At 49.5% G+C, this 25,138-nt stretch overlaps 1 protein-coding gene across 7 annotated transcripts in view; it reads right to left on the bottom strand.

Annotated features, from left to right (window-relative positions):
• The window catches only part of DDX4 (DEAD-box helicase 4), a 1,597,047-nt gene that overhangs the window by 258,943 nt on the left and 1,312,966 nt on the right, over positions 1–25,138 (bottom strand). For all 7 annotated transcript variants that reach the window (XM_069222170.1, XM_069222215.1, XM_069222206.1 and 4 more), the window contains one exon: positions 22,749–22,915. In XM_069222170.1, the coding sequence (XP_069078271.1) occupies positions 22,749–22,915 (167 nt within the window). The remainder of the gene's footprint in view (positions 1–22,748; positions 22,916–25,138) is intronic.

Here is a 25,138-nt window from a genome sequence, read left to right as displayed (position 1 = left end):
AGATGAGCTGCAACCACCGCCATCACTTTCGTGAACAACCGAGGAGCGCTGGTAAGGCCAAAAGGGAGCACGGTAAACAAAGTGCTCGTGACCTACCACGAATCGTAGGTAACGTCTGTGGTCAGGCAGGATGGGGATGTGGAAGTAAGCGTCCTGCAAGTCCAATGCTACCATCCAGTCTCCTGGGTCCAAGACAGACAGAACCTGAGCCAGGGTGAGCATTTTGAACTTCTTCTTGATGAAGTATTTCAGGTCCCGAAGATCTAGGATAGGACTTAAGCCTTTGTCCTTCTTTGGTATCAGAAAGTAGCAGGAATAACAACCACAACCTACTTCTGGCACAGGGACCCTTTCTATAGCTGCCTTGGCCAAGAGAGCCACGACTTCCTGGCGGAGAAGACCAAATGATCCTCAGGAAGCTGAGGGAAGGATGGTGGCATGTGTGGTGGTGCAGATTCGAAAGGGAGGGAGTATCCCTTCTGAATGATCGCAAAACCCACCCGTCCGTGGTGATATGTTCCCAGTGGGGCAGGTGATGGCAGATCAGTGAGGGGATGGACTAGGAAGGTTTGGAGGCTGCAGTGGGGGCAGAGGCGGACGGGACAAACCTATGGTTCCCTGTCCCATGGCCACGTGGGATTCCGCGTCCACGTATAGGCTGTACAGCGTGCATGGCACGGTGGCTGGGTTGAGGACGCGACAGGGCGCCCATTCTGTGTCCACAAACGGGACTAAAAGCGGACTGTGGTGGGAGTGTGGCAGAGGAAAGACTAAGGGGCCGAGCCGCAGCACGGGAATCCTTGAATCTCTCCAAGGCAGAGTCCGCTTTGTCTCCGAAGAGACAGGTGCCATCAAAGGGCATGTCCATGAGTTACTGTTGGACATCCCCCGAGAAGCCAGAAGTACGTAACCAGGTGTGGCGCCGTAAGGCCACTGTCGTCGCAATCGATCTGCTCAGAGAGTCGGTCGTATCCAGCCCACAACGGATAGTGAACTTTGCTGCGTCTCTCCCATCTTTCACTGCTTGGGAGACGATAGCACGGGCCTCCTCCGAAATCTGCGGCAGGATTTGCGTAACCGTATCCCACAGTGAGCGCAAATAACGGCCCAAAAGACAAGCTGTGTTCACAGACCTTAGTGCTAGGCTGGAGGAAGAAAATAACTTATTACCAAATTGTTCCAGCCTTTTGGATTCCCTATCCAGGGGTGCGTAAGGGAACGCGCCAGAAGAAGAGGAAACCTGGATTACAAGACTCTCAGGCGTAGGATGTTGGGACAAGAACTTTGGGTCGTTTGGCGTGGGCCGATGGCGGCGAGCGATAGTCCTATTCACAGGAGCCCCTGTGTTGGGTTTGGACCATGTACCCAAAAGGACATCAGTGAGGGCCTCATTAAACGGGAGAAGGGGTTCCGAAGTAGAAGCACCAGGCTGAAGCACCTCCGTCAGGAGATTAGACCTGACTTCCACAGTAGGTAGCTCAAGGCCAAGGACCTCAGGAGCCCTACTAACCACCATACTATAAGAAGCCCCCTCTGCCGTAGCCACGGTAGAAGGAGACAGCATGCCAGCATCAGGATCCAGACCTCTGGCTTCGCCCAAGTCTTGTGCCCAGTCCATAGTATGGTCATCCTAGTATTCATAAGAGTCCAGGGACCCCTCCAATTCCTTCCCGTATTCGTACCCATAGGAAAATGGGTCTGAATCTGACCTCGGGCGAATAGGGCCCACCGAAGCCGGTGGCAGCGTCAGCCGACGCTGCTCCGACTCCGAGTCATCAGGGATGAGAATTGGGTCAACGTCGATAGTGAGCACTACCGACGTCGGGAGCGTTGATAATCGACCCGGCGCCAGGGAAGGTCTCGATGGTGCGACCGGCGCTAGTGTGTATCCGCGCACGGATCCGGAGGCGACCTCGGTGGCCGAGGCCGAAGCAGTTGGCGCTGAACCCGAAGGTCCCTCAGCCGAACTCCTTGGGCCGGAAGGCGCCGTAAAGGGGTCGGCACGCCCAAAGATGAGGCGCATGGCCTCGTAAAACTCTTTAAGTTGGGTGGGGGAAACTCAGGGAAGAGCAGAGTCGACCCAGACGTAGGCTCCGAAGACGGAGGCCTAGGGTGTGGACACTCGTCCCGTGTCGCGTCGGCTGAGCGACGGGTTCAAGTCGGAGAGCGATGGGACTTCTTCGACTACTACTTCTTCTTCTTCTTACCTTGACCCGAGGACTTCAAAGAAGACACATGGTGATGACTCCGCGACCGATCTCGAGACCTTCCTCTTGAGCGAGTCCGGGACCTACGCGGAGTTGAGTGCCTGGCTACCATTAGCTTTAGGGACCGCTCCCTAAAAGCCTTCGGGTGCATTGCCCGACATTCGGAGCACAACTTCGGGTCGTGGTCACGCTCAAGGCACCACAGGCAAACGCGATGAGGATCCGTCACCGACATCGGCCAATGGCAATCCTCACAAGGCTTGAACCCTTGTCTTCGGGGAGATCCTAACACGCCAAAGTCGTACCAAAAAAGCGCGACAAAACTGTCAAATTTGGCCAAAAAATAGCCAAGGGTAGCTCTCGCCGGATCAGAGCATGACACGGAAAGAGAAGAACTGACGCCACTGCACGAGGGCAGCATTTACGTACTACTCCCGATGTCATCACGGCGACCACGATGACTGCGGATTTGACCAACACCACCTACCGACGCACAAGGGTATTGCTTGAAGAAAAATCTCCGGATCCCGTCTGATGCCTGGGGGAAAATTCTAAGGTAAGGAATCTGCCACTAGAAGTCTCTATCAGATGGGCATGATCATGGGGCTTCCTGAGAAAAATCAAAAGGAGATGGGATGTCCTCGTGCCATGCCTGCTTTTCACCTACAGAGAGGTGCCAAAAAAGGGAGTAGGGTTTTCCCCCTTTGAGCTTCCGTTTGGCCATCCTGTAAGGGGACCACTGGCACTTGTAAAAGAAGGCTGGGAGAGACTTCTCCATGAGCCTAAACAAGATGTAGTGGACTATGTACTCCGCTCCAGTATGGCAGAGTACAAGGAAAAGGCAAGCAAAAACCTTGAGGCCAGCCAACAACTTTAGAAGTGGTGGTATGACCAAAAGGCTGCAGTGGTTGAATTCCAGTCAGGAAAGAAAGTCTGGGTTCTGGAGCCTGTGGCTCCCAGGGCACTCCAGGACAGATGGAGTGGCCCTTACCTAGTGCTAGAAAAGAAAAGTTCAGTCACTTACTTAGTGGACCTGGGCAGTAGCAGGACACCCAAGAGGGTGATCCATGTTAACCGCCTTAAACTCTACAATGACTGGGCAGACATAACCATGTTGATGGTTACTGATGAGGATCAGGAAGCAGAGAGTGAACCTCTCCCTGACCTCCTCTCAACTGACGCTAAAGATGGATCAGTAGATGGAGCTGTCTACTCAGACACCCTCTTTGGCCAACAGCAAGCTGACTGCAGGCACGTCCTACAACACTTTGCTGAGCTCTTTTCTTTGACCCCTTGAGGGGTGAAACCCCGAAACCGGTCCCAGGATGCTTGTTTCCAGTCCAGGGAAGACCTGGTCTAGCAGTTCGGGCTGGACTGTTCCCATGGGGAACAGGGTCAAGACTGATTTGCATATGGCTGGGTCCAAACTGGAATGGCATGGGCAGCAAAAAAACGATGGATTTAGGCCCAGATCACTGTACTGGGGGTGAATGTTTGACAATGTTCAGCATTCCGTCCATCACTTGTTGTTTTTGCTTTGTCGCCCTAAGTGGGAAGGGTATGCCCAGACGTGGGTCCCGTGCTTCCCATGCCACTGGATTCAAGCTAGCCTGGCTGATGAGGGGTGAAACCCCGAAACCGGTCCCAGGATGCTTGTTTCCAGTCCAGGGAAGACCTGGTCTAGCAGTTCGGGCTGGACTGTTCCCATGGGGAACAGGGTCAAGACTGATTTGCATATGGCTGGGTCCAAACTGGAATGGCATGGGCAGCAAAAAAACGATGGATTTAGGCCCAGATCACTGTACTGGGGGTGAATGTTTGACAATGTTCAGCATTCCGTCCATCACTTGTTGTTTTTCCCTTGTCAGACACACCTGTGTACCCATGATGTGGACACAGGAGACAGTTTATCGTCAAGAATAAAATATTCAGATAGTCTGACCAAGTCAAGGAAAGCATCAAAGTGGAAGTTCACAAGATGCTGGCATTGGGAGTGATAAAGCACTCTACCAGTCCCTGGGTTAGCCCAGTGTTCTTGGTCTGCAAACCTCACACTGTAGGAGGCTGGCCTGGTTTGTAGTGTGTACCAGAGGTACTTAAACCTTGTGCCAGGTACAGTTATCCCTTATTAGTGTAGAAGAGGTGTTTCTTGCAGCTTAGGCTGATAGAAGGTAGCTATGGCAAAGCAGCTTAGGCTGAACTAGGAGACATGTAAAGCTCCTACTATACCACTGGTGTCATATGCACAATATCATAAGAAAACACAATACACAGATATATTAACAATATGCCAAAAGTATCTCAGTGAGTACCCTCAGTATGAGGATGAGAAATATACACAAGATATATGTACACAAACCAAAATTATGCAGATAATAGCAAAAGGAAGTAATGCAAGAAATGTAAAGTTACATAAGATTGCAATAGGAGCACATAGGTATAGGGGCAACACAAACCATATACTCCAAAAGTGGAATGCGAACCACGAATGGACCCCAAACCTATGTGAGCTTGTAGAGGGTCGCTGGGACTGTAAGAAAACAGTGAGGGTTAGAAAAATAGCCCACCCCAAGACCCTGAAAGGTAGGTGTAAAGTGCACCTACTACCCCCAGAGAGCACAGAAGTCGTGATAGGGGGATTCTGCAGGAAGAACAAACACCAGCAATGCAACAACAGTGGATTTCCGGACCTGAGTACCTGTAAGACAAGGGGACCAAGTCCAATAGTCGCAACAGTGTCGAAAGTGGGCAGGAGCCCAGGAAATGCCAGCTGAGGGTGCAAGGAAGCTGCCACTGGATGGAAGAAGCTTGGTGTTCTGCAAGAACGAAGAGGACTAGGAACTTCCCCTTTGGAGGATGGATGTCCCACGTCGTGAAGAAGCTTGCAGAGGTGCTCCCACGCAGAAAGACTGCAAACAAGCCTTGCTAGCTGCAAGGGTCGCGGTTAGGGTATTTGGATGCTGCAGTGGCCCAGGAGGGACCAGGATGTTGCCACTTGGATGAGGAGACAGAGGGGGCGCCCAGCAAGTCAGGGAGCCCTCACAGAAGCAGGCAGCACCCGCAGAAGTACCTGAACAGGCACTTTGAAGAAAAGTGAACCAGAGTCCACCCGTAGTCACAAAAGGGAGTCGCACGACGCCAGAGGACAACTCAGAAGGTTGTGCACTGCAGGTTAGAGTGTCGGGGACCCAGGCTTGGCTGTGCACAAAGGAAATCCTGGAAGAGTGCACAGGAGCCGGAGCAGCTGCAAATCACGCGGTACCCAGCAATGCAGTCTAGCGTGGGGAGGCAAGGACTTACCTCCACCAAACTTGGACTGAAGAGTCACTGGACTGTGGGAGTCACTTGGACAGAGTTGCTGAGTTCCAGGGACCACGCTCGTCGTGCTGAGAGGGGAAACAGAGGACCGGTGATGCAGTCTTTTGTTGCATGCAGTTGCAGAGGGAAGATTCCGTCGACTCACTGGAGATTTCTTCAGAGCTCCTGGTGCAGAGAGGAGGCAGGCAACCCCCAGAGCATGCACCACCTGGAAACAATCGAGAAAGCCGGCAGGATGAAGCAATACAAGGTTGCTAGTAGTCGTCTTGCTACTTTGTTGCAGTTTTGCAGGCGTCCTGAGCAGTCAGCGGTCGATCCTTTGGCAGAAGGTGAAGAGGGAGATGCAGAGGAACTCTGGTGAGCTCTTGCATTTGTTATCTGGTGAGATCCCCAAAGCAGAGACTCTAAATAAACAGAAAAGGAGGTTTGGCTACCTAGGAAGGAGGATTGGCTACCAAGAGAGGTAAGAGCCTATCAGAAGGAGCCTCTGACGTCACCTACTGGCACTGGCCACTCAGAGCAGTCCAGTGTGCCACAGACAGCTCTGTTTCCAAGATGGCAGAGATCTGGGACACACTGGAGGAGCTCTGGGCACCTCCCCTGGGAGGTGCAGGTCAGGGGAGTGGTCACTCCCCTTTCCTTTGTCCAGTTTCGCGCCAGAGCAGGGCGGGGGGGGGGGGATCCCTGAACCGGTGTAGACTGGCTTATGCAGAGATGGGCACCATCTGTGCCCATCAAAGCATTTCCAGAGGCTGGGGGAGGCTACTCCTACCCAGCCTTCACACCTATTTCCAAAGGGAGAGGGTGTCACACCCTCTCTCAGAGGAAGTCCTTTGTTCTGCCTTCCTGGACCAGGGCTGTCTGGACCCCAGGAGGGCAGAAACCTGTCTGAGGGGTTGGCAGCAGCTGCAGTGGAGACTCTGGAAAGGCAGTTTGGCAGTACCCGGGTTCTGTGCTAGAGACCCGGGGGATCATGGAATTGTCCCCCCCAATGCCATGATCTTAGACATGTTACATGGCCATGTTCGGAGTTACCATGGTGACACTATACATAGGTAGTGACCTATGTATAGTGCACGCGTGTAATGGTGTAATTTGCCCTGAAAGATGTGGGTGTACCTTGGCTAGTGCCAGGATGCCCACACACTAAGTAACTTTGCACCCAACCTTCACCAGGTGAAGGTTACACATATAGGTGACTTATAAGTTACTTACGTGCAGTGGTAAATGGCTGTGAAATAACATGGACGTTATTTCACGCAGGCTGCACTGGCAGTCCTGTGTAAGAATTGTCAGAGCTCCCTATAGGTGGCAAAAGAAATGCTACAGCCCATAGGGATCTCCTGGAACTCCAATACCCTGGGTACCTCAGTACCATATACTAGGGAATTATATGGGTGTACCAGTATGCCAATGTGAATTGGTAAATTTAGTCACTAGCCTGTTAGTGACAAACTTGGAAAGCAGAGAGAGCATAACCACTGAGGTTCTGGTTAGCAGAGCCTCAGTGAGACAGTTAGGCATCACACAGGGAACACATATATATAGGCCACAAACTTATGAGCACTGGGGTCCTGGCTAGCAGGATCCCAGTGACACATAACCACACTTACAACATAGGGTTTTCACTATGAGCACTGGGCCGTGGCTAGCAGGATCCCAGTGAGACATGAAAACACCCTGACATATATTCACAAACAGGCCAAAAGTGGGGGTAACAAGGCTAGAAAGAGGCTGCTTTCTCACACACACACCAAGGATGGAAAGAGCGAGATGAGGTTTTGTGTGAACTACAGAGGGCTCAATGCAATCGCCAAGACAGACGCTCACCCAATACCAAGAGCAGATGAACTGACTGATAAAATAGGTGCAGCCAAATTCCTAAGTACCTTTGGCTTAACTGCAGTGTACTGGCAAATAAAAATGGCAGTAAGAGCAAAAGTGAAATCAGCATTCTCTACACCTGATGGGAATTATCAGTTTACTGTTATGCCCTTTGGCCTAAGGAATGCCCCTGCCACCTTCCAAAGGTTGGTTAAACAAGTCCTTTCTGGCTTGTAGTCCTTCAGTGCAGCATATCTAGATGGTATTGCTGTCTTTAGCTTCAACTGGCAGGATCACCTGGTCCACCTGAAGAAGGTTTTGCAGGCCTCTCTATCAAGGCATCCAAATGTCAGATAGGGCAGGGTACAGTGGTTTACTCGGGACACCTTGTAGGTGGAGACCAAGTGCAGCCATTACAACCGAAGATCCAGACAATTCTGGGCTGGGAAGCTCCAAAAAACCCAGGCTCAAGTCAGGGCATTCCTTGGCTAGATTGGGTACTATAGGAGGTTTGTAAAGGGATATGGATCCATAGTGACTCCCCTCACAAAACTCACCTCAAAAAGATGCCAAAGCAGGTTAACTGGACCTTGGACTGTCAAAAGGCTTTTGACATCCTGAAAGAAGCTATGTGCTAAGCACCAGTTTTGAAAGCTCCAGGTTATTCTAAGCAGGCCTTACAGTCCTAAGGCAGGGTGCACTGTACCACAGGTGAGGGCATAGCTGCATGGGCACTACCCTCCTACAGTGTCTAAGCCAATTCTTACACATTATAAGTGCAGGGTAGCCATAATGAGTACATGGTCTGGGAGTTTGTCAAACACAAACCTCATAGTTCCATAATGGCTACAGTGAACACTTGCAAGTTTGGTATCAAACCTCTCAGCACAATAAATCCACACTGATGCCAGAGTGGGATTTATTGAGAAATGCACACAGAAGGCATCTTAGAGATGCCCCCTGAATGCCAGCCCAACTGCTAGTGCTAGGATAACCGGTCTCTGCCAGCCTGCCGCTTCCAGACTAGTTTCTGACCACATGGGGTGAGTGCCTTTGTGCTCTCTGGGACAGGAACAAAGCCTATCCTGGGTGGAGGTGCTTCACACGTCCCCCTGCAGGAACTGTCACACCTAGGTGTGAGCCTCAAAGCCTCAAGCCTGGTGTTACAACACCCTAGGGCACTCCAGCTAGTGGAGAGGTCCCCCCGCACCTCCTTGGACACAGCCGTACTTTTGGCAGCAAGTCAGGAGAAGATAATGAGAAAAACAAGGAGGAGTCACCCCCTCAGCCAGGTCCACCCCTAAGGTGACCAGAGCTGATGCGATCCCCTCCTTAGAAAATCCTCTATCTTGCTTTGGAGGATTTAGCCTGATAGGATTAGGGATGTGCCCCCCTCCCCAAAGGGAGGAGGCACAAGGAGGGTGTATCCACTCTTAGGGACAGTAGTCATTGGCTGTTGACCTCCATCCCTAAACACACCCCTAAATTTAGTATTTAGGGGCGACCCTGAACCCAGAAAATCAGACTCCAAACGACCTGACAAAAAGGAGGACTGCTAACCTGAAAACCCAGCAGAGAAGAAGGAAGACAACAGTGCTTTGGCCCCAGCCCTACTGGCCTGTCTCCTGATTCAAAGAACCTGCAACACCGACGCATCCTGCGAGCCCAGCGACCTCTGCTGACTCAGAGGACTGCCCCCGCAACTCCAACGGACAAAAACTCCCATGGACAGTGGCTCTGTCCAAAGCAACAAAGAAAAAACCATCTTTAAAGGGACTCTCACCACACTCCTGAAGCATGAGTCCCACCCCTCTGCACCCGACGCCCCCGGCCCATGTCCAGAGAAACCAACACTGCAGAGAGGACCCCCAGGCGACTCAGACGTGTCCACCCTGAGCCGACCTCCCTGCACCACCACAACTAAGCCTGCAGAGGGAATCCAGAAAACACCCCTGACCGCGACTGCCTGGTAACAAAGAAACCCAATACCTGGAGAAGCAAGGCATCCGCAGCCCCCAGGCCTGTGAAGAACGAACTACTGGTGCAGCAGTGACCAGCAGGAATCCCTCACCTTTGCCCAGTAGGTGGCTGGCCGGAGAAGCCCACCTGTGCCCTGCCTGCATCGTCAGAGTGACCCCCGGGTCCCTCCTTGATTTCAAAACAAAACCAGACTCCTTGTTTGCACACTGCACCCGGCCGCCCCTGTGCCGCTGAGGGTGTATTTTGTGTGCCTGTTTGGGACCCCCCTCCCCCAGTGCACTACAAACCCCCCCCCCTCTCCCCCGTCTGTTCCCTGAGGACACACGTACTTACCTGCTAGCACACTGGAACTGGAGTACCCCTAGTCTCCATAGGCGCCTATGTTATTTGGGCCCCTCTTTGACCTCTGATCCTGACTGGCCCTGTGTTGCAGGTGCTGGGGGTTTGGGGTTGACTTGAACCCCCAACGGTGGGCTGTCTATGCCCCGGGGACTGAACTTCTAAGTGCTTTACTTACCTCACAAACTGACCTGTACTTACCTCCCCCAGGAACTGTTGAATTTTGCCCAATGTCCACTTTAAAAAAAGCTTAATGCCGTTTTATGCCAAACTGTGTACAGTACTGTCTTTATTCAAAGTCCTATCTTTACCTATGCCAATTTCCTTAGATTTAATGTACTTACCTGCAATCTGATTCTTGTGGTTCTAAAATAAATTAAGAAAATAATATTTTTCTATAAAAAAACCTATTGGCCTGGAGTTAAGTCATTGAGTGTGTGTTCTCATTTATTCCCTGTGGGTGTACAACAAATGCTTAACACTACCCTCTGGTAAGCCTAACTGCTCAACAATACTACCACAAAAAGAGCATTAGTATTATCTTTTACTGCCTCTGTCAAGCCTCTTGGGGAACCGCTGGACTCTGTATATACTATATCAAAATGAGATATAGTGTACACAGAGTCAGCCTCCTACAGGGTTCCATCAGGACGAAGGTGATGTGATCATATTTCTTCAGGCCCCTGAATGAGACGAGCTACATCATGTAGGATGCCCTTAAGCGATGGCAGTGAGGAACCAGAAGGCCCTGGAGCTGGGGGTCACCACCATCCATGTGAGAACAGGATGGCTTGAACAGCAGTTTTGAAGTTGCTTTCTGGAAGAAATGGTTTCATTTCTTCAGATGAGAGAAAATGTATCGGGATACTTCTTTTTTTAAATGTGTTCCTTGAGGGTGTAGTTGGTGTCCAGGATGAATTCAAGTGACTTGGTGTTCAGGGAAAGTTGGAATTCAAAGTTGTCATGGTTCATGCCATTGAGCCAGGTTTGGAAGGTTTCTGGTGTGTTGCTGCATTTCTATCTTAAGAATTCATTCAACAAGCTAGTGCAAACTAGGAGTTACAGTCAATTTATTCAGTTGACAAACTTGCACTAAAGTTCTAGATTACAGTGGTTTGCATAATGAAAAAAATAATTTCAACACGTTATCCCCATTGGAGACCTAATGTTGCAGTTTACTTTTTCATTCTAAATCTTGTAAAAAAGTAATTAGACCCTGTTCTGCAGAACCCACAGGACACCCAGTTTACCTCGTAGTATTGGGAGTTGCTTCTTCTTGTGTTTGCATCTATGTATCTTCTTGGTAGAAATCATACATTCTTGGTTACCTTTCAGAGCTCTAGACCATAAACTGCTTTTGTGGACCAATTGATACTTAGGTTCTCAATTGGTTCTGGGAGCAGAATCTTTCAGTGACTTGCACCTTTACTACACCTGGACCCTAGACACTCCTGAGTATTTTGGTTTTGTTCAGAACATCATGCTTTTAGCATGGGAAAGCTGGACTCAAGTCTAGGGCTTTGAGACACAGAGGGGTGCAAAAGAGATTCCTTTATACAAATGATACAGATTTCTCCCTATAACCAGGCTCAAAAGAAAAGTGTGCTTAAACACTTTCTGTACACAGCCAGCGTGGAATTCATCTCTCGGCTCTGCACTAATGACTTGAGGTGTAAGGAAATTTAACAGTCAGTATCCACGTCAAAACTAGCGGAGGATGAGAGGAATATATTTCACTGAAAAACAGGGGAAGGGGGCACCAAATTGGGGCATGCTAGGGAGTTATCTGTGAAAAGGTGGATCTGGCCAGTCTCTATGAAGAACATCAGCTACCTGATCAACAGGCATTCAAACAGCTGCTCAAACACAAAGATGTCCATCAATGCAGAAAAGCTGTGCATCTAATATCAATGATTTGCTCCTGACCCATCTCTCCTCACCCCTCTAGCTGCTATGTCCCTATTCCAACTTACCTACTTCATGCTACCATGCCTCCTTGCTACTTAGCCTTTTCTAATGATCCTTCTCCTCTGACTAACAGATCAGCCCACCGTCTAACTTCAACAGCTCATTATAACTTGTGTACGCTGTAGGAAGTTGGCTCTGTATATACTATTTCAAAGTAAGAAATAGTAGTGTGGTCGAGAAGTAGGCTTATCAGAGGGTAGTCTTAAGCATTTGTTGTACAAACACAGGCAATAAATGAGGAACACACACTCAGACAATTCCAGGCCAATAGGTTTTTATATTGAAAAATATTTTCTTAGTTTTTTTTTTTTAAGAACCACAGGTTCAAGATTTACATTAAACACTTTAAATGTAAGGTACTTCACTTCGATACGTTAGGAACTTTGAATGAAAGCCATATCATATACAGTCTTTGTAAAAATGGCAATAAGCTATTTTCAAAGTGGACACAATGCCAAAATCAGCAGTTCCTGGGGGAGGTAAGTAAAGGTTAGATTAGGAGGTAAGTAAAACACTTACAAGTCTCAGTTCTGGGGCATAGGCAGCCCACCGTTGGGGGTTCAAGGCAACCCCAAAGTTACCACACCAGCAACTCAGGCCGGTCAGGTGCAGAGGTCAAAGAGGTGTCCAAAACACATAAGCGCCTATGGAGAACAGGGGTGCTCCGGTTAAAAGTCTGCCAGCAGGTAAGTACCTGCGTCCTCAGGGGGGCAGACCAGGGGGGTTTTGTAGAGCACTGGGCGGGGGGACACAAGTAGGCACACAAAACACACCCTCAGCGGCACAGGGGCGGCCAGGTGCAGTGTGCAAAGCAGGCGTTGGGTTTCAGGTAGGAAACAAAGGAGGGACCCGGGGGTCACTCTAGCGGTGCAGGCAGGCACAGGGGGGCTTCTCGGGACAGCCACCACCTGCGCTAGAAAGAGGGTCGCCTGGGGGTCACTGCTGCGTTCAAGATCGGTTCCTTCAGGTCCTGGAGGCTGCGGATGCAGTGTTGGTTCCAGGCGTCTGGTCCCTTGTTACAGGCAGTCGCGGTCAGGGGGAGCCTCTGGATTCTCTCTGGTTACTCACGGGCTTGCAGTCGCCGTGGAGTCCTCCCTGAGGTGTTTGTTCTCTGGATCTCGAGCTGGGGGCATCGGGTGCAGAATGTGAAGTCTCACGCTTCCGGCCAGAAACGTGAGGTCTTTGAAAGTTGCTTCTTTGTTGCAAAGAAGTAGCTGGTTTTGAACAGGGCAGCTGTTCACAGGAGTTTCTTGGTCCTTTAGTCCAGGGCAGTCCTCTGAGGCTTCAGAGGTCGCTGGTCCCTGTCGGATGCGTCCCTGGAGCAGGTTTTCAAAGTTGGAGACAGGCCTTTAGGGCTAGGGCCAAAGCAGTTGTCGTCTTCCTCCTCCTCTGCAGGCGTGTAGGTCAGCAGTCCTCCTTGTTTCTTCAGGTTGCAGGAATCTAGTTTCCTAGGATCTGGGGTGCCCCTAAATACTGATTTTAACTGTGTGTTTAGGTCTGGGAGGGCAGTAGCCAATGGCTACACCCTCTTTGTGCCTCCTCCCTGTGGGGAGGGGGGCATATCCCTAATCCTATTGGGGGAATCCTCCAAACTCAAGATGGAGGATTTCTCAAGGCAGGGGTCACCTCAGCTCAGGACACCTTAGGGGCTGTCCTGACTGGTGGGTGACTCCTTGTTTTTCTCATTATCTCCTCCAGCCTTGCTGCCAAAAGTGGGGGCAGTGGCCGGAGGGGCGGGCATCTACACTAGCTGGGATGCCATAGGGTGCTGTAACAAAAGGGGTGAGCCATTGAGGCTACCCGCCAGGTGTTACAGTTCCTGCAGGGGGAGGTGAGAAGCACCTCCACCCAGTACAGGCTTTGTTTCTGGCCACAGAGTGACAAAGGCACTCTCCCCATGTGGCCAGCAACATGTCTGGAATGTGGCAGGCTGGCAGAAACTGGTCAGCCTACACTAGAAGTCAGGTAGGTATTCAGGGGGCATCTCTAAGATGCCCTCTGGGTGTATGTTACAATAAATTGCACACTGGCATCAGCGTGCATTTATTGTGCTGAGAAGTTTGATACCAAACTTCCCAGTTTTCAGTATAGACATTATGGAACTGTGGAGCTCGTGTTTGACAAACTCCCAGACCATATACTCTTATGGCTACCTTGCACTTACAATGTCTAAGGTTTTGCTTAGACACTGTAGGGGCATAGTGCTTATGCACATATGCCCTCACCTGTGGTATAGTGCACCCTGCCTTAGGGCTGTAAGGCCTGCTAGAGGGGTGACTTACCTATGCCACAGGCAGTGTGAGGTTGGCATGGCACTCTGAGGGGAGTGCCATGTCGACTTAGTCATTTTCTCCCCACCAGCACACACAAGCTGTGAGGCAGTGTGCATGTGCTGAGTGAGGGGTCCCCAGGGTGGCATAACACATGCTGCAGCCCTTAGAGACCTTCCCTGGCATCAGGGCCCTTGGTACCAGGGGTACCAGTTACAAGGGACTTACCTGAGTGCCAGGGTTGTGCCAATTGTGGAGACAAAGGTACAGCTTAGGGAAAGAACACTGGTGCTGGAGCCTGGTTAGCAGGGTCCCAGCACACTTTCAAATCATAACCTAGCATCAGCAAAGGCAAAACGTCAGGGGGTAACCATGCCAAGGAGGCATTTCCTTAAATACGCTTTCTGCTCAGGCTTACTCAACATAACCCATCCTATGTCTACTTACTAATAGACGGACGGACTTCTCACATTAATCTGTGTTTCCTTTTAAAGGCCCCTGCTAAGCTTCCTAATCCTCTATCTTACATAATATCTCTTTATTACTTTTACATCTCCCACTTCTACAGACCATCCTTAACCCCTCTCTTTGCTGAATGACTCCTTCCTACCCTTCTTAAATGTGTAACGGTTATTTCTTCTATTAGTGCTCAGTCTCTGCTTACCATCTTCATCTTACTGACTCCAGCTTCCTCAGCCCATCTTTCTGACTCCAGCTTCCTCAACCCTTTCTGCACCACCCACTCCAACTTAGCACTGGACTACGTCGTATACCTCACTTAAGCTTCCTCCTCCTCGAACCACTGCGTCTCTTTTCCACTCTACCCATCTACTTCTACCTTATCTGCTGCTTCTCCTACCGTATGACAAACTCTCATTTATGTCCAACCTCTCTGTCTTCCCAGTTTTGAAATCTTCCTTCTAATGTGTCTAAGATCCCTCCTCTTAACCTCCCTTCTGAAATCTTCTCCAAATCCCGAGCACAGCACATTTCCACACATCATATCCATCACCTTTAGGGCACTCCAGACCAATAAACTACAAACCTCTCACTGACAGAGCATCCCTCCACATCTTCCCCTGCCTTTCCCGCCCTGTCATATCCACTCTTTTACTCCTCCCTTTTTTTTTCAATCAGTACTCTATCCCTTTAAAAAAAAAAAAAGCATATTTTATCTTCCTCTGCATGATAACTGACAACTAAACCAGCTGGGTAGAGCAGAAACTAGAGGGCCTGGCTGGCAGAGTCCTAACAGTTGAGAAAAATAGTAGGAGGTGCAATCCAAAGTTCAGAGAAAGATGAGAATGAGGCTGCTTAAAAACTGAAAGAGTTGGAATCCTTGAGGACAGATGCATTGGATGCCCCAGTGAAAATCTGCAGAGGAGGGAACATTTTGAAGTGCTCAAGCAAGTGACATGCAAATCACAGTGATGTCAGTGGTGAGTTCTCACTAAGACATTTTGCCAAAAGTACATATAGGCAAAGTGGAAGATTAGAAAAGTGAAAATTATGATTGATGAGGATTGTGACATTGTAAGAGCAGGTCATATATCGTAGCAGATTTACATTGATATATTAGATTAATACTTTCGGAGATAGAGAGCAGTGACTCAGTGAGAGGGTGCATGCCCATAATTCAGCATTTTAGAGTAACTGGGGATTAGTTGATAGAGTTACAGCAAACTTTGTTAAGCTGTATTTCTTTTTTGAACTTGAACTACTTCTGAAATATCGAATTGGGGTTGAATCGACAATGACTCCACTACATATTCTAAAGGTGTGTTAGTAGTATGGGGCGGAATTCAAAGCCTGCAAACGGAATTGAAGAAATATGGCTTCTACCCATTACAAAAGTGTAGGAGGCTGGCCTGGCTTATAGTGGGTACCTGATAGTACTTACACCTTGTACCAGGTCCAGTTATCCCTTATTAGTAGATTAGTAGTGTTCTAGCAGTTTAGGCTGATAGAGGTAGCTATAGCAGAGCAGCTTAAGCTGAACTAGGAGACATGCAAAGCTCCTACTATACCACTTATTTCACTTAGCACTATATCATAAGAAAACACAATACTCAGAGTTACTAAGAATATAGGTAATTTATTTTAGTGAAAATGTGCCAAAAATATCTCAGAGGATATATTCCCTAGGAGGTAAGTAAAATACACAAAATATACACACAAACCAAAATCAGGTAAGTAACAGTTAGAAAAGTAGGCAAACAATGTAGAATCACAATAGAATGCAGTAGGGAGAAATAGGCCTAGGGGCAACACAACATATATAATCCAAAAGTGGAATGCGAACCACAAATGGACCCCAGGCCTAGTGTAGTGTGTAGAGGGTCGCTGGGAGTGTAATAAAACACTACGGTGTCCAAGATACCCCACCCCAAGACCCTGAAAAGTAGCACCTGCATAAGAACTTGAACACAGGTTCAAGAAGACTGAACACGGCGGTCGTCTCAACACTACAAAGAAGGGTCCCACGAAGCCGGTGGTCAACTCAGCGAGTTAAGCAATGCAGGACTGAGTGCTGGGGACCTGGGCTAGGCTGTGCACGAAGGATTCCTTGCAAAAGTGCAAAGAAGCCCTAGCAGCTGCAGTTCACGCAGTACACTGTATTACTGTCTGGCGGGGGGAGTCAAGGACTTACATCCTCCAAATTTGGACAGATGGACCACTGGACTGTCGGGGTCACTTGGATCCACCACCTGTGTTCCAGGGACCATGCTAGTCACGATGAGAGGGGACCCAGAGGACCGGTGAAGTTGAAATATGGTGCCTGCGTCAACAGGGGGAAGACTCCGTCAACCCACAAGAGATTTCTTCTTGGCTTCCAATGTAGAGTGAAGGCAGACAGCCCCCAAAGCATGCACCACCAGGAAACAGTTGAGAAAGCCGGCAGGATTAGGCGCTACAATGTCGCTGGTAGTCTTCTTCCTACTTTGTTGCAGTTTTGAAGGCATGCTGGAGCAGTCAGCGGTCGATCCTTGGCAGAAGTCGAAGAGAGGTGCAGAGGAACTCCGGTGAATTCTTGCAAGTCGTTATCTAGGGAAAAGCCCACAGGAGAGACCCTTAATAGCCCTCAGAGGAGGACTGGCCTCCTAGTGAGGTAATCACCTATCAGGAGGGGTCTCTGACATCATCTGCTGGCACTGGCCACTCCGAGGGCTCCATTGTGCCCTCAAACCTATGGATTCAAGATAGCAGAGGTCTGGGACACACTGGAGGAGCTCTGGCACCACCCCTGGGGCGGTGATGGACAGGGGAGTGGTCACTCCCCTTTCCTTTGTCCAGTTTCGCACCAGAGCAGGGACTGGGGGTTCCCTAAACCGGTATAGACTGCCTTATGCAAGGAGGGCACCATCTGTGCCCTTCATAGTATTTCCAGAGGCTGGGAGAGGCTACCCCTCCCCAGCCTTTAACACCTATTTCCAAAGGGAGAGGGAGTAACACCCTCTCTCAGAGAAAATCCTTTGTTCTGCCTTCCTCTGACTGGGCTGCCCAGACCCCAGGAGAGCCAAACCCTCTCTGTGGGGTGGCAGCAGCGGTAGCTGCAGAGAAAACCCCAGAGAGCTGGTTTGGCAGTACCCGGGGTGCATAGTGGAGCCCCGGGGATGCATGGGATTGGCACCCCAATACCAAATTTGGAATGGGGGGACAATTCCATGATCTTAGACATGTTACATGGCCATATTCGGAGTTACCATTGTGAAGCTACATATAGGTATTGACCTATATGTAGTGCACATGTGTAATGGTGTCCCCACACTCACAAAGTCCGGGGAAATGGCCCTGAACTATGTGGGGGAACCTTTGCTAGTGCAAGGGTGCCCTCACACTTAGTAACTTTGCACCTAACCTTCAGCAAGTGAAGGTTAGACATATAGGTGACTTATAAGTTACTTAAGTGCAGTGTAAAATGGCTGTGAAATAATGTGTGTGTTATTTCACTCAGGCTGCAGTGGCAGTCCTGTGTAAGATTTGTTTGAGCTCAACGGCTCACCCCTTTTGTTACAGCGCCCCAGGGCATCCCAGCTAGTGGAGATGCCCGCCCCTCCGGCCACTGCCCCCACTTTTGGCAGCAAGGCTGGAGGAGATAATGAGGAAAACAAGGAGGAGTCACCCCCCAGTCAAGACAGTCCCTAAGGTGTCCTGAGGTGACACTGACTTTTAGAAATCCTCCATCTTGTGGATGGAGGATTCCCCTAATAGGATTAGGGATGTGCCCCCCTCCCCATAGGGAGGAGGCACGAAGAGGGTGTAGCCACCCTCAAGGACAGTAGCCATTGGCTACTGCCCTCCCAGACCTAAACACACCCCTAAATTCATTATTTAGGGGCCCCCAGAACCTAGGAAACTAGACTCCTGCAAACTAAAGAAGAAGAAGGACTGCTGACCTGAAGCCCTGCAGTGAAGCCGGAGACTACAACTGCTTTGCTCCAGCCCTACCTGCCTGTCTCCCAACTTCGAGGAAAACTGCAACAGCAACGCAACCAACAGGGACCAGCGACCTCTGAAGCCTCAGGACTGCCCTGCACCCAAGGACCAAGAAACTCCCATGAACAGCGGCTCTGTTCAACCATCTGCAACTTTCTTGCAACAAAGAAACAACTTCAAGGATTTCACGTTTCCCGCCGGAAGCGTGAGACTTTCTACTCTGCACCCGACACCCCCGGGCTCGACCTGCGGAAAACCAACACTACAGGGAGGACTCCCAGGCGACTGCGAGCCCTGAATAACCAGAGTTGACCCCCCTGAACCCCCACAGCGACGCCTGCAGAGAAAATCCAGATGCTCCCCCTGACCGCGACTGCCTGTAACAAGGGGCCTGACGCCTGGAACCAACACTGCACCCGCAGCCCCCAGGACCGGAAGGAACCGAACTCCAGTGCAGGAGCGGCCCCCAGGCAACCCTCTGCCTATCCCAGGTGGTAGTTACCCCGAGGAGCCCCCTCATGTGCCTGCCTGCATCGTTGAAGAGACCCCCGGGTCTCCCCATTGCTTTCAATACAAAACCCAACACCTGTTTGCACTCTGCACCCGGCCGCCCCTGTGCCACTGAGGGTGTACTTTCTGTGCCTGCTTGTGACCCCCCCCCCCCCCAAGTCCCCTACAAAACCCCCCTGGTCTGCCCCCCTAGGACACGGGTACTTACCTGCTGGCAGACTGGATCCGGGGCACCCCTGTTCTCCATTGAAGCCTGTGTGTTTTGGGCACCTCTTTGACCTTTGCACCTGACGGGCCCAAGGTAACTTTGGGGTTGCCTTGAACCCCCAACGGTGGGCTACCTTGGACCCAACTTTGAACCCTGTAAGTGTTTTACTTACCTGCAAACTTAACATTTACTTACCTCCCCCAGGGACTGTCGATTTTTGCACTGTGTCCACTTTTAAAATAGCTTATTGCCATTTTTGTCAAAACTGTACATGCTATTGTGATTATTCAAAGTTCCTAGAATACCGGAGTGAAATACCTTTCATTTGAAGTATTCCTTGTAAATCGTGAACCTTTGGTTCTTAAAATAAACTAAGAAAATATATTTTTCTATATAAAAACCTATTGGCCTGGAGTAAGTATTTGAGTGTGTGTTCCTCATTTATTGCCTGTGTGTGTACAACAAATGCTTAACACTACCCTCTGTAAAGCCTACTGCTCAACCACATTCCCACAAAATAGAGCATTAGAATTCTCTTTTTGCCACTATCTTACCTCTAAGGGGAACCCTTGGACTCTGTGCAAACTATTTCTTACTTTGAAATAGTATATACAGAGCCAACTTCCTACATACAGTGTTAGCACTACTTTTCCAACTGTTTACTTACCTGATTTTGGTTTGTGTGTATATTTTGAGTATGTTACTTACCTCCTAAGGGAGTATATCCTCTGAGATACTTTTGGCATATTGTCACTAAAATAAAGTACCTTTATTTTTAGTAACTCAGAGTATTTTGTTTCTTATGGTATAGTGCTATATGATATAAGTGGTATATTAGGAGCTTTGCATGTCTCCTAGTTCAGCCTAAGCTGCTCTGCTATAGCTACCTCTATCAGCCTAAGCTGCTAGAACACTACTAATCTACTAATAAGGGATAACTGGACCTGGAACAAGGTGTAAGTACCATAAGGTGCCCACTATAAGCCAGGCCAGCCTCCTACAAAGGGACCACAAGTAGGCACCAAACACACACCATCAGCGGCACAGGGGCAGCCGGGTGCAAACAGGATGTTGAGTTTTCAAAGCTGGTTTATGAGGAGGCCCTGAGGGTCACTCAGAGGGTGCAGGAGAAGTCTGGGAGGGGAAGAGGGGAGGGGAATGGAGGTTCTCGGGCACACCACCGGTAGGACAGAGGAGGGCCGCCTGCTGAACGTTGAGGCACCGAGGGTCGGTTTCTCCAAGGCTCGGGGGCTGCAGGTGTAGTGTGTTATTATCTTCATCCGGAGCTTCGCAGTCGGTGGGGGGTCCTCGGATTCCCTCTCGAGGTGTCGTCGTGGAGTGGTGGCGAGGTCGACCCAGGGTGGGCACTTGCTCGCATTCACCTGGGGACCCTCTCTTGCTGGGTGGACCACCTGGATACAGGCCATGAGCGTCAGGTGCACAAGAGTCAAGACTCATGCTTCTGGAGTGAGGTGAGAGTCCTTAGCTGTTAATTTCCTTACACAGAGTCGCTGTCCTCTGGAGTTCTTGGTCCTTTTGGGTGCAGAGCAGTCCCCTGGAGTTGGCAGAGGTTGCTGGGCCTGCTGGATGCGTCACTGGTCTTTTTGCAGGTTCTTTGAAGCAGGAGACAGATCAGTATGGCTGAGGCCATAGCAGTCATATTCCTTCTTCTATGAAGGGGGTTTCAGCTTAGCAGTCATTCTACTTCTAGGTCGCCAGGAAACTGGTGAGCTGAGTTCAGGGAAGCCCTTACATCCTAGATTTAGGGGCGTTTTAAGGGGCCAGAAGGCAGTAGCCAATGGCTACTGCCCCAAAGGGTGGCTACACCCTCCTTGTGCCACTCCGTTTGGGCAAGGGGGCACCTTCCTATCCCCATTGGTCCCTGTCCTCCAAAACAAGGTGGAGGATTCTGCAGGGAGGGGGTCACCTCAGCTCTGCACACCTTAGGGGTGGTCCTGGCTGGGGTGGTCACTCCACCCTGTTTTCCCTAAGTTACCCGCTGGATTTGCCGCCAAAAGTGGGGCTTTGTCCGGGGGGGCGGGCACCTCCACTAGCTGGAGTGCCCTGGGACACTGTAACCCGAGGCTTGAGCCTTTGAGGCTCACCGCCAGGTGTTACAGTTCCTGCAGGAGGACGTGTGAAGCACTTCCACCCAGGGCAGACTGTTTCTGACCACAGAATGCACAAAGGCACTCACCCCACGTGGTCAGAAACTTGTCTGAAAAGTGGCAGGCTGGCACAGACCTGTCAGTCCTACACTAGCACCTTATGGTGCTGTGGAGTTCGTAATGACAAACTCCCAGACTGCTGTGTGTCCTTTGGTGTCTGATATCTTCGTCCAGAGCTACCGACACCCGGTGCAGCAACTTTCATCACGCAGCCCTACTCCCTGTCCCGCCGGTGGTGTGCCGGAGACGACCCCCTGGACCTCGCCTACAGCCTCTGAGTGACGCCCGGGGCCCCCTCCTAGAGAATCACTGAAGACCTGACATCTTGTTTGCACCCTGTACCCGGCTGCCCCAGTGCTGCTGAGGGTGTGTGTTTGGTGCCTACTTGTGGCCCACCCAGTTCTCCCCTAAACACCCTAGGTCTGCCCTCCGAAGTCCCAGGTACATTCCTGCCTGCAGATCTGAAACAGAGTGCCCCCAGTCTCCATAGGATCCCATGTTAATTTTGCCTACACTTTGACCTCTGCACCTGGCCGGCCCGTGTTGTTGGTGGTAGGTGTTTGGGGTTAGCTTGAACCCCAACCTGTGGACTTCCTAATCCCCAGAGATTGGAACTTTAAGTGTTGTACTTACCTCTAAAACAATCTAACTTCCTCCTCCCCCCCAGGAACTGTTTGAGAAAATTGCACTGTGTCCATTTGTAAAACAGATTATTACCAATATTTCTAGAACAGTATAACTTATCGATTTCAAATAAAGTAATGTTGATACATTCGTGAAATATGAATGTATTGAAGTACTTATCTGCAACTTGAATCTTCTGGTTCTAAAATTAAATTAAGAAAATATTTTTTTTTTACTATAGAAACCGCATTGGTCTGGAGTTAGTCATTGAGTGTGTGCTTCTTCTATTGTCTGTGTGTTTAGAACAAATGCTTTGCACTGCCCTCTGATAAGTCTAACTGCTCAACCACATTACCACAAAAGAGAGCATTAGTATTATCTACTTTAGCCCCTGGACTTCGTGCACACTATATCTCATTTTCAGCTTCCTACATTTGTTTTTAGGGAAAGAGCACTGGCACTGGGGACCAGTTAAGCAGGGACTCAGTGCACTTCAGTTGAAAAACCTCAGTACAAGTGAGCAAAAAGTGGGGCTGACCAAAATTTCCAAAAGGGGCACTTTCCCACAGAAATCATCAGATAGCTCATGTGAATAGGGTATAAGTCAAAGAAAACCTACACATTTTAAAGTCAGGGCATTTGCCCTGAGCTCTGGTTAGCAGGCCTCAGAGCAATCTGAGTCGACAAACAAGCAGCATCAGTCTAAAACTTTGGGGGTGGGGGTTACCATACACCAAGAAACTTCCATACAATGTAAATCAGAAAAATGTTTCTCAATTCTCAACAATGTAGTAGACAAAGTAGCAGCTTAACATGAATGAAATATTACGAAACTGATGACAGTTCACCAGTATTGAACTGAGAAAATATTAAGAATATTATATGTCATACATACCTCTGTATTCTTTCAGGAAATGTAGCACTGAACATCAATGTTTGACGATCTTCTTTAGATGGCATTCCTGGGCTGTTGACTAAAACCTTCATGTCAGGACCAAAGCCCATATCAAGCATGCGATCAGCCTCATCTAATACTAGGTACCTTAATTTGGTCAGTCCAATCTTTAGATGAGATCACAGGGATAAAATAAAGGTAAGAATAATGTAATGCTTTTATTGCAGGCTGCAGTCACACATTATCATGATACAAAGTATGAACATTAATATCAATTATAATGTAATTTGGAAGCTAACAAAACAATAGAAGTGCAGACCTCCTTGGTCGCCTTTAAATTATCATACAGCATTCACACTATGGCTCTGAACTCACTCCACAGATGTAAAATATGTGCGTCCTCTCGAAAACAACACCACAAAGGGCCTGATTAAGAGTTTGGCTGATGGTTTTACCTGTCCGCCAAACTTCCAACGGGGAGGTTGCCGCCATAGTGGCTCCCTCTCTGCCAGGCCCATTAGGAGTTTCCAAGTATGTTGGCAGACGGAAACTTGAGTTTCCGCCTGTCAGCTTAGAGGGAAACACCCTACAGCATTATCTCCGGCCCAATAATGCTGTAGGATGCAGGGTGCACCAGCAAAACAGACAGTGAACATTGCGATGGTGCTGGCCAGGGCGGCCCCTGCACTACCCATGACCCCCTGTGGCCCTCAGCACCTGTTCTCCGCCAGCCTTTTCATGGCGGTGTTATAGCCATGAAATGGCTGCCAGAGAACAAAGCCCTAGCAGATTAGAACCGCCATAACTGCCAGACAACTGGGACAACTAATCTCGGCGGTGCTGGCTGTCCAACCGTGGCATAACTGCTGGGGTCATAATGTGGTGTTCGGACTTCTGTATTTGGCGGAGGTCCGTGCTGTATTTGGCGGAGGTCCGTATACCACTGTGAGTTTGGCGGTCAAGAGACTGCCAGACTCGTAATGACCGCCAAAGTCTGGTGCAGAAGTTTTGACATGGTTAGACCCCGCCCCCCCTCCCCCCAACTTTTTGTCTGGTATCCAATGTAATTTTGACTGAAAGTGCACTGGGGTCCTGCTAACCAGGTCCTCAGTGCCAGATCTCTTTCCCCCTAAAAGTGCAAAGTCGATTCCCCAATTGGCAAAACCTTTAGCACCCTCTGTAAGTCCCTAGTAAATGGCACCTAGGGTACTAAGGAAGGTTCCTGAGGACTATAGCACTAGTTGTGCCACCCCCAGAGACTCCTCACCAAACCCACATAGTGCTGGCATTGTAGACTGCGTGTGTTGGTGCAGGTAAAATGAAAAACATGACCTATCACACACCTGTGTGTGCCAGGTCCACTAGAACTGCATGTGCCAGGTTTAAGTCACCCCTAAGGCAGGGTGCATCACAACACATGAGGGCACACATTCATGAGAAGCTATGCCCCTGCTATGTCTCTGTCAATTCTTAGACATAGTAAGTAGAGATGGGAGCCATTTTACTTACATATGCTGGACACTGGTCACTACGAGTTTCCCAGCTACATGATAGTTTCTCTGAACCCAGGGATGTTTGTTATCAAACATCTTAGAATAATAAACCCTTACTGATTCCAGTGAGGGATTATAGGAAAGCATTTGACACAGTTAGCCCACACTTTTGGCCTGGTTTCTGATGTGGCTTTGACAAACAAATTTCTTACATTCTGTAATGAATTATCTGTTAGGCGGTGTTTGACGTGTCTGTCGTCTTATTAGGTGGATAAGACATCTCGGGTCCTATATAGATACCACCCGGCGCACTAACGTCGGTTCCTTTTTACAACTTTCCACGACAGAAGCATGGAGCCATGAAGAACACTGACCCTGGTGTGTCGGAACTAGGGCCCTGAAAGGGAAGTCCATGTCCCTAGAAATTAGCTCACAGAGCATGGAGGATGGTGTGGTCGGTAACGAATCTGCAACTAGAATATGTCTCTACCAGATAATTTGTTACCAAAGGAAAGTAGTTTGTACATCTGATAGACGTCTAGTTGCAGATTTCTTACCTTAGAATACATACCCAAGCAATACCATTGCCGGAGCTGGGTATGCAAACCAAGATCATACTAGGAAGTCCTGCAGGAAAGAAAGGGCAAAGTATATGCCCCTTAGGACCACATTGTCCAGGCAGTAGTATTTGGTTAACACGTGCAAAGGCGCCCACGCTGCTGCCTGGCAGACGTCCAGGACAGCAACTCCATTTGTTAACTCAGAGGTTGCATCTGTTCCTCTGGTGGAGAGAGCAAGCAAACCCGAGGTTGCTTCTCAGCCAATGCGTAGCACATTTTAATGCAGAGATCAACCCATCTCGAGATGGTGCTCTTCTGCACTGTCTGACATTTCTTC

The sequence above is a fragment of the Pleurodeles waltl genome, chromosome 1_1 (genome assembly GCF_031143425.1).
Source record: "Pleurodeles waltl isolate 20211129_DDA chromosome 1_1, aPleWal1.hap1.20221129, whole genome shotgun sequence".
Classification (NCBI taxonomy): Eukaryota; Metazoa; Chordata; class Amphibia; order Caudata; family Salamandridae; genus Pleurodeles; species Pleurodeles waltl.
Note: the sequence above shows the minus strand (reverse complement) of the source record. Positions and strands in the feature narration are given on the sequence as shown.